General features: G+C 39.7%; 1 protein-coding gene across 1 annotated transcript in view; it reads right to left on the bottom strand.

Moving 5' to 3' along the window:
* Positions 1–631: 631 nt before the first annotated feature.
* vipr2 (vasoactive intestinal peptide receptor 2) overlaps positions 632–10,121 on the bottom strand; it is a 33,736-nt gene continuing 24,246 nt past the window's right edge. Inside the window, exons 7-14 of the mRNA XM_061238945.1 lie at positions 7,357–7,489; positions 7,042–7,192; positions 6,160–6,220; positions 5,738–5,807; positions 4,633–4,724; positions 2,916–3,048; positions 2,746–2,787; positions 632–796 (exon numbers count right to left, since the gene is read on the bottom strand). Coding sequence (XP_061094929.1) covers positions 632–796; positions 2,746–2,787; positions 2,916–3,048; positions 4,633–4,724; positions 5,738–5,807; positions 6,160–6,220; positions 7,042–7,192; positions 7,357–7,489 — 847 coding nt within the window. The remainder of the gene's footprint in view (positions 797–2,745; positions 2,788–2,915; positions 3,049–4,632; positions 4,725–5,737; positions 5,808–6,159; positions 6,221–7,041; positions 7,193–7,356; positions 7,490–10,121) is intronic.

The following is a 10,121-nucleotide window of genomic DNA, read 5'->3' as shown; positions in this document are numbered from 1 at the left end:
TAACTGCAATAAATTAAAAGCAAATGGTGAAGTGGGTAAATTGCTGTGATATTCATATAAAGTAACAAATTACATTGATTCCCTCTCATTTCCAAACACCCTTTCCTTATTTAGGTAATTACACCATTGGTCCCCGATAGTTCCAATAGTTCCAAGTCAACATTACCCACTTTCTTATTTGAGGATTTATAAAAGTAAATAGGTGACGAAACATAAATTAAACGCAAACCTCATAGTTCAGATTGGCTATACTACACCAGTGTAGATCATTTCCATGTTTAAAGTTCAAACATCCATAAAATGCTAAGTAACAGACCTTGACACAGGCATTAGTTTGTTGCAGTTGCACACCGAGGACCGGGGTTCATGCAACATGGGCAATTGAAATAGATTGGGAGAAGAACGGTAAAAAAATCAGAATTAGAGAACAACCATGAAATATCATATTGATCAATTTGATACACCTTGTGCCAAATTGATCAATTTAATCATGATAAAACCAAACAAACAATAAAATAAACTCAATACAGACAACTTTATCACCACAATAATAAGGTCTCCAATTACAAGAACCTGCTGAGTAATGAAAAAATGAAATGTGAGTATGCTAAAAGGTGAAAAGAGGTGGTCCTCACAGGACGGTGGTTTCAGTCTGCAGGAAGGACTGGGCCCTTGATTTCCGGTGGAACTGAGACTCTGAGCTGTTCTGAGAGAGGGAGGAGCTATGGAGCCGATACTCGCGGCTCAGATAGGTCAGGCAGACGCTCCTCCACATCCTCTTCAGCTCGCTCTGCACCTACATCAGGCCACAACCAATTGTTTCTTTCACAACATTTAGCAATACATTACTGCTTTTAGTATTAGATTAGTTATTTCTTTAATTATAAATATTGTAATTATAAAATAATATAATACAACATTAATTACAACAATAATATGATATTAACAACTAGCAATGTACTTAAGGTTTATTTTCTCTCTCTTCCTGCACCCTCTCAGTCTCTCTCCCTCTCTCATTACATCATATTTCAACGAACGATTCACAGGACATGGTGATAAACTGATCGGGTCAAAGATCCAGTCAAGTACAGATAAGCCTGTAAATGCCTAGTACAGACCCTCCAAGAAGTATAAGTATTTGGATAGTTTTACAATTGCTGTCCTTTGGCTCAGTACTCCAGCACATTGGATTGGAAATCCAACAATGAATATGAAGTAAAATGCAGACACTCACCTTTAATTTGAGGGTATTTACATCCATATTGGGTGATCCGTGTAGGAAGCCTTTTATACAGACACCCCATTTTGAGGGACCAAAAGTAATTGGACAGATGGCTTCTCAGCCGTTTCAGATTTGTCAGGAGTATTCAATTCCTTGCTTAGTGCAGGTATCGGGGCTTGATTATCTAGTCTTGATTCTAGGCATTTGGAGTCTGTTATTGGTATTTGTCAACATGACAAAAGTTTCGCCTATCTCTCTGTTTTTTTATTTTTTATTTCTCAGTCTCAAAATGGCTTCCTTGACTTTCATTCACTTTTCACTCTGGTCCTTATATTGACAATCACCAATAACAGATACCAAAGGCAATAGCAAAAAGCCCAGAATCAAGACTAGATAGTCAAAACTTTCTTATACCTGCAATAAATTAATACACCTGACAAATCAGAAACCGCTTTTGGTCCCCTAAAGTTGGTAGACTATGTATAAGAAGGGATGTAATTCCTACATGGTTCACTCAATATGGTTGTAACTACGCTCAAGTTAAAGGTGACAGTATGCTTTACCCTCATATTCATAGTTTCTTATAAAATCTAATGTTCTGCAGTACAGAGCCAAAAGAACAGAAATTGTACCACTATCCGAATACTTAGGGACTGCACTGTAATGTTTGCTCCTAAACAAGCCATCTTCAACCATGAATTTCAGTTTTAAGATTTAATTGAAAATGGTGTTAAATATTTAGCAAAATTTATCAAATGCGATTTTGCGATAGAACAATCGATACATCAATTTTGAAGGAGCTGATGGTAGCAAATTCACCACAAGAACAACGACAAAAAAAACTGTATACAAGCAACTGTATGCTGCAGGTCTTTGTGGAGAAGAGAAGAGAGAGGTATTGTTGGTGTTTTGGTGTTTGCTTGTTTTGCCTTTTTTTATTTTGTTTTACAAACCTCAAATGAGAAAAACACAAAGGCCATCATATTTCTATTTTTGCTGTTCCTAGGCACCAGCATTAATTTGCAATTGGAAAACTCAGTATATGAGAGAGCAATTTGTTTTGATAATTGTGTGTGGAGGTTAATGACATGGTGAAGCAAACAGCATCAACATCCAAAATTATAAACCACAGAGCCAAGCTAGGTGATTCTCCAGTGTTTTACAGGATGAAATGGATTGGGTGACTGGGAATAGCAATTGGATATTAAGCAGTAGTCTGAAATATCAAACCCTTATTTTGGATTGTACTCCCAAACCATTTAGGATTTCCTTGTGTTTGCTTGTTTCTATTTCATTCACTAGTCACAGTCAGAGAAAAGGTTATGTTAACATCTTGTGAAGGAGATGAGCACTTTATTAAATTTTTATAGTAAAGCAAGTGGTTGTTTCTTGCTTTTCTGGTGCTGATTCTAACTAAACCTAATATTTTATGAAAGCCAAGTCAGACTAAATTGCTATTATGATTAGACTGAGCTAAGCCCTTACCACTGATGTTAAAATAAGGGTGATGGGAGGAAGCTTACCTCACTATTTAAAAAGCAGTAGAGAATGGCCACAACTAAGCCCTGCAAAACAAAAATATTGTTTTAAAAAGTATATCTATTTGAAAAGATAACATTTCCATAATATATCATAGCTACAATCTCCATGGAATGATCATATATCATTGTGACACGCAGGATGGACACTTTACCTGAAATGACCCGATAACCAGATCAAAAAATATTTTGTAATTTTCCATGGATTCATTTTCTGCCAGATACACAAAGATGACATAATTGACTCCAAACAAAGGGATCAGCAGTAGAGTGGATTTGGCCAGTCTCCTGAAAGCAGAAAATAAGAACCACAATTTTAATTTTTGAATTTTATTTTATAATCACCTCACTTTTATTTTCACAATGCATAATGCTGCTCATTTCTAATATGGGTGTTTGGTGAGACATGGGCTTTTAATTTCTCATGACCTGTACTTGAAGAAAAATGTTGGTATGCATAAACGTCAACAACCCATTTCAGAAAATTTGTGTTTGACACAACTAAAGCTCTCTGTATGAGATCTGCCACAATGACCAGATCATTTGGGATCATTGCATTGCTGTTGGAACTTATCTATAATGTATTTGGTGGACAATACTAAGCTTTGTGTTACAAACATTTTACCCACCTGAACTTGGGCACTGAAGAGGAAACATAGGTGGTGAGTGAGTTTTTGCTAGGGAAGGCTACCATGTCTTTCTGAGAACTATTTACAGAACTGCTTTGAAGTATACTCACTGAGCACTTTATTAGGCTCTTCTGCTTACCACTGTTGTAATGTGTGGTTATTTGCTTTGACCAGTATGGCCATTCTCTTCTGACCTCTCTCATGAACAAGGCATTTCTACCCGCAGAACTGCTGCTCACTGAATGTTTTTTTTTGTTTTTCGCACCATTCTCTGCAAGCTCTAGAGACTGTTGTGCTTGAAAATCCCAGGAGATCAGCAGTTTCTGAGATACTCAAACCACCCTCTCTGGCACCAATAATCATTCCATGGTGATTTGTCACTTGGATTACATTTTGATGTGAACATTAAATGAAGCTCCTGACCCGTATGTGCATGATTTTATGCATTGCACTGCTGCCACATGATTGGCTGATAACATAATTGCATGAATAAGTTGCTCAGTGAATGTAGATCATGCCCATGAAGATGATGTGTGAGACATAAGTTATCTTTCACTGCTTGTAGAGAGTTTGTTCTTTCAACAGACATTTAAATTACCTAATTATATGATATTTTAACAGAGCAAGAAACTGTTTTAGAACATTTTAGAGGAAGCAGAACAAGCAGTGCTGTTGTTTGTTGCACTTGTTGACTATCGCCCCAACCTCGATGAATACTCATTCATTCATTCTCCTAACCCGCTTATCCTGAACAGGGGCGCAGGGGGGCTGGAGCCTATCCCAGCATAAATTGGGCGAAAGGCAAGAATACACCCTGGACAGGTCGCCAGTCCATCGCAGGGCACACATCACTCACACACTCATACCTACGGACAATTTAGACTCTCCAATCAGCCTAACCTGCATGTCTTCGGTCTGTGGGAGGAAACCGGAGTACCCAGAGGAAACCCACGCAAACACGGGGAGAACATGCAAACTCCACACAGAGAGGCCCCGGCCGATGGGGATTCGAACCCAGGACCTCCTTGCTGTGAGGTGGTAGTGCTACCCACTGCACCATCCGTGTCACTATCTCATTTATTTAATTTATTTATTTCAAATTAAAGGAAGCTTAGCCTATGGGAGCATACACCACCTCCAGTATGGAGACAGCGCATTGATGGGGAAACACACCTGTACTGAGACTGGTCATTGATGGGGAAACACACCTGTACTGAGACTGGTCATTGATGGGGAAACACACCTGTACTGAGACTGGTCATTTCCTCCCACATCTGGACACCTGAGCTTCTGAACCAGGATCCGTATTATATTGAGAAACAGGATAAAGTTCACCTGAGAAATAAAAGCATACATACAGTACATTCACTTTTGTGTTTGATGCTGTTTGAATATAGTGAAAATAAATTAAACAAATTACTTTCAGATACTCTGAGATTATCTCAAAGTATTTTTGTTTATTAGTATAAAAATATGGTTTGATTTTGGGTACTGTTGTATATGTTTTCTAGTTGCAAGAAGCTGTTCATCCTCAGACCACCAGCTAGGCAACTAAATCAGAGGGTTTTATTTTTCTGTCCTTTTGGATTAATGGTGCCACCCTGGCTCAAATTGCTTGGTTCTGGGGCTGTGTCTCTTACATAGCTTACATTATGGGACTGGTGCAGTATCTGAGCAGAAATGGAGACACCAAGGATGGTCATTTCAGCTGGTTGAGCACCTACATGTGTTTCACTGGCTGACCTCTATCATAATGATTTGCCATGGGATTGCTTAATTGGGATCTTTGGGCCAGACAAACTTGATTGACTGTAGGCTGTAACAGGGATTGTACAGGCTGAATGCACCTTTGCAGGATAAGGAACCAGGCCATGGCTCTGAGAGCAACAGAACTGATGAGCCCCAGGGTATCCAAGGCCAAGTCCTCCAAGAAAAAATAATTAGTGGGAGCTGGGGATTCAATTATCAGAGATGTGGACGGAATAGTGTGCCTAAGTTTTGGATTGTGTGCTGCCTGGTCCACAGGTAGAACATTTACTGGAGTGTGTCTACAAGCTCCTGAGCTCTAGGCCAGAGCAGTGGTGAATATGCTTGTATGTTAATACTGGAGTAATGTAGCAGAGCTTCTGTGGTAAATCTGCAACTATCTGGTCATAGTTTTTGTATTTATTCCAACTTCCAGAGAGATTTTGACAACACATGGAAACACATGAAGGTTCAATCTTTCACACAACTACGAGTAAACATCCCTCACACAATCTACAGTACTTATTTTAAATGGAGAACAGTCCACAGTATGCACTACATTCGAAAAACAGTATGGGATGTTTGTAATCCACAATACTTACTATAATTGAGAACGCTATGGGCCCATTGACCACTCCGTATGGAATGGGATTGTCATTTCTTTCCCAACATCTGAAAAAAGAAACGAAAGCTGACTGCTTTTCCAGCATGCTTAGAAAAACTATTTTCTGACTTGATATGCATTTTGAGAAAACTTATGAATCTTAAGCCATCTGCCCAGTGGTGAGTACATGTTTTTAGTACAGTAGACATGCAGGGCTGCAGCTGCTGCCAAAGCTCTGTGCTGATACCTTTTGATGGAGAGCAGTCTGGCTGATTTAATGTCTTTTGTGGCTTTTGGCAAATGCAAACATTTCACTTAAAACATTGCTTTTTGTGATTAATAATACTGTTGTCATACCGTTCCAAATGCTTCATAAATGACTTTCTTCTAGGAAAGCTATTGACGACACATCACACTTACGCTGTATCTTCTAGATATATCCGAGTGATAGTCCACGCTATCACAAACACTGTAGGAATTCCTAGATAAGACACAGTACCAGTGATTAGCAAGACAGTGCATGCAAATTCATGCTTTTCTGTTTTAATGTAAAGGTCATTCCTGAAGGAAGTTAAAGAAAAAAGATTTGAGAAGGGTCACACATCAAATAAATCACAACTGGAAAAATACATTAATGACAGCCATTGGCAAGTTTACCAGTTCCAAAAGTTTTTTACATCCTGTCTATGTACTGAAGATGTAAGTAAAGCATTTCCAATATTATATAAATAAATATTATATAATCAAAACGGAACAGAAAGAATCTAGAATCTAAACGGAACCAAAGCACAGAATGAAACAGATAATACAACAGATACTCATACACTTTGCACATATCCAGCCACATTTAATCTAAAGAAAAAGAGCTGAAGAGACCCGATGAACAGCAAGATTTAGCCACTGCAAATGTATCATTCACCTTTATTTACACAGATTACAGGGTAGATTGACTGAGCATGGACACACTTTCACAGCAACATGCCGCTAAAGCCCCCCTAAGTAGCCGAACCTGCATGTCTTTGGATTTTTTGAGGAAACTGGAGTACTTGGAGGAAACGCATACAATACAGGCATGGCGAGAACACACACTCCACACAGAAAGGCCCCTGACTACGATTCGAACCTGAGCTGTGAGGTGACACTGCCCCACATTTAGTTGTCACTGATTTAGTTCAGACAGATTTTTTTGGAATTGTGCTTTTTACAAATGTACTGCAAGGGTTTTTATATGTGAGTAAATTTGAACTTCCTTCCTTCCTTACTTTGTGCCTCCCACACACACACACTGTAAATGGTCCTTACCCCAACCGATCAGGAGATAAATGATGAAGTGTCTATTTTCAGAGAATATCACCATGAGCAAGGTGTGCAGGTACAGCCCCTCCACCAGCAGCCAGAAGAAATTGGCCATGATGAAGTAGTTAAAGAAAACCAGGCTGGCCTTGCATCCAATCTAAAAAAAGAAACCAACATTCAATTCTGTGCCCATTTTTACCACATTAAATAAATAGCATTAACAGAATTAGCTTTTCCTTAAATATCAACCAGCTGTGTTTGTGTGTGAGCACGTGCATGTTATCTCTTCTTAAGCACACCCAATTGTTGACCATGACTGACCAGAGATGGCTGCTCTGTGCAGTCGGTATCATGTGAAAAAATCACCGTGTCCTTCACCAATATGGCAACAGCTCTCAAGATAAACGACAAGAAGAGATTCAAGTGGATGTAATTCCGGGTACAATGAAGCTTTCTGTGTACAAAAGAAAAGAGTACAATATTTTTCAATAATCACATGACTAATCTGTTACTATTAATAAAACCCTTTATCGTGGTTCTGCTATTGAGATTTTATACCACACACATAAACATTTCTATTATTTTATTTATTATCCTAAGTTCATAGAAACAATTATACAAAAGACCAAAATAAACACAATGTATAAATGGTACATCAAGGTATTGCAAACACACATTTTTTATTTAAAATGTCACACAAACACAATACACAAAAAATGCATAAATGTATTTACCATAATCTGGGAAACAAGCCATTTTGTTATTTGTAATTCAGACTCAAGTGGTAGGCTCTTCTGGGACCTGAGAGTATGCCATTTTGTTATATTGTTATATTCAACACAAAAACTACGTTAAAACTACGTTTAAAGAAGAGATAATGATTGACAAAAGCTGGAAAAAGACAGGAAATTCACAGAAGCACTGTTATGTACGGTCAGAGACCCAAGCACAGACCAAGGGATAATCAGAAACGTGGTTTATTACAGTCCAGAAGTCAAAGCCAGGAGATCCAACACACAACAGTTCCAAACAGCCAAAAGAATGGTAAATAAACAGTCCAAGGTAAAAATCCAAAAAGCAGATGTGCAGAGGTACAATAGGTTAAGGCAGGGGGAAGTCGAAAGTACAAAACAAATGTCAAAAACCAAGACTCAGAAAATGACAAAACAAAGGGACAAAGGCAAACTCGATGTCAGGCAAACGGTGTCTCAGGAATCTCAATCAATACAGGCTTACTAAGAATTGGCAACTGCAAAGATGATCAACGTTCTGACAAGGGTTCTATCCAAGACTGGGGTATAAATACATGAAGGGAAGTGACATACTAGGCGGGGCACAGGAGTGAGGAGGGCTAAACAATTAAACAACAGGTGAGGGACATGACGGGTAATAATACAATAACAAGGGGGAGACGCAGTCGTCTGGCAGTCGGAGGGTTGTCGGTTCGATCCTCGCCTGGGCTGTGTCAAAGTGTCCCTGAGCAAGACACCTAACCCCCAAATGCTCGTGACGAGCCGGTTGGTGCCTTGCATGGCAGCCAATCACCATTGGTGTGTGAGTGTGTGTATGAATGGGTGAATTAGAAGCATCAATTGTACAGCGCTTTGGATAAAGGCGCAATATAAATGCCAACCATTTACCATTGTTAATATAATTGGTACTGTATAATATCTAAATTAGTAGTTTTTAGTAAGAATAGTGCTGTACAACATTAACTAGCGACGAAACAGGAAGTAAGGAATGCGAGACTGGGAAGGAATGTTGAAACCTGGAAACCACCTGAATAGTGCATCACGCAGAGAGGGGAGTGACTCTGACTCAGAAACATTCAGACACAGACATCACAGGGGAATCACAAATCCAATTAATAGTAATGTATGAAAGAACAGACCAGATAAGATATGAAAAATAATAAATTACAAGAATAACAATTATAAACAATGATAAACTAACAGACAAGCCCAGGAACAATACAAGAACATTATATTGACCTATGCACTGACAAGGCTTCCAACACACAATGCATTAATACCTGCTATGGGTACTGTAACTATGGTGGTCTACTTCAAACAACCATGTACCATTGGGCATGCTGCTGTAGGGACTACAACTTCCACATTCCCACAGGAAAATTCTGCGACGTCCACCACGAATGACGTCTAACTTGGTTCAGCCAATCCCGTAATGGCGGGAGCAATAAACGGTCCCGTATAAGAGCAAGACACGTTCTTGGGATCTCTCTTCTGTTTCTTCTGCTTTTTCTGCCTCTTCTGCTTCTTCTCTTCGACGCACCCTTTTTGGCCATTCGCTTCAGCTCATCTGCTCCGAGACTCGGACAGAGGCTGAATGCTGCACAGCGCACTACCAGGCCTACGGACACACCCAGTTACCTCGCGGTAACTTCGTCGCCTATAGCAAGTGGAAACTGGTGTACGCGGAACGCTACATCAGTTTACCCCTGCAAAGCTCACCATCGAACAACAGCAACGAACTTTTCCACCCGGAAAAAGGACAAGCGAACATCCTTCCAGCAACCGAGTGGACCAGACGACAACGCGCGGCTAAGACACCCCAGCCTGCGCACCTCTCCAGGACACGCATTCACAGCACCATCGCGGCTCCTATAGGGACAGCACGTCTTTTGGATCCAATGCGTATGAACTCAGTAAGAGAACAAACATTCAGGCATAGGCAGTGTTTAGTTTAGTCTTAACTGTTTTTGTGAATCTGTGTTTCAATATTTACCATCCTACCATTGTAATGTGTTTGGTTAGCTACATATATATGTACGTGAATTGATTCGCCGTCTTTTGCGCATATATAGAGTAAAACTACGCAAGTAGTCCCTTCTCACAGCTAACTCTAACTCATTACCACACCCAGAACTCTAGCTTACTCAAGCTAGCTACTCCCACCTTTCCTTTGTTCAAGCGACACGCGCGCTTGCTCGCGCCCACACACACGCACACACACACCCTAACTTCCCCTACTAATCCCCGTTAGTTTATCTGTTCTGTGTTTAATAAATAAATAAATATATTTTATTGAACCCCGGTGTCCGTTTTGGAATCGCATAGACATGAGAG

This window comes from Conger conger, chromosome 4 (assembly GCF_963514075.1).
Source record: "Conger conger chromosome 4, fConCon1.1, whole genome shotgun sequence".
In the NCBI taxonomy this organism is placed as follows: domain Eukaryota; kingdom Metazoa; phylum Chordata; class Actinopteri; order Anguilliformes; family Congridae; genus Conger; species Conger conger.
Note: the sequence above shows the minus strand (reverse complement) of the source record. Positions and strands in the feature narration are given on the sequence as shown.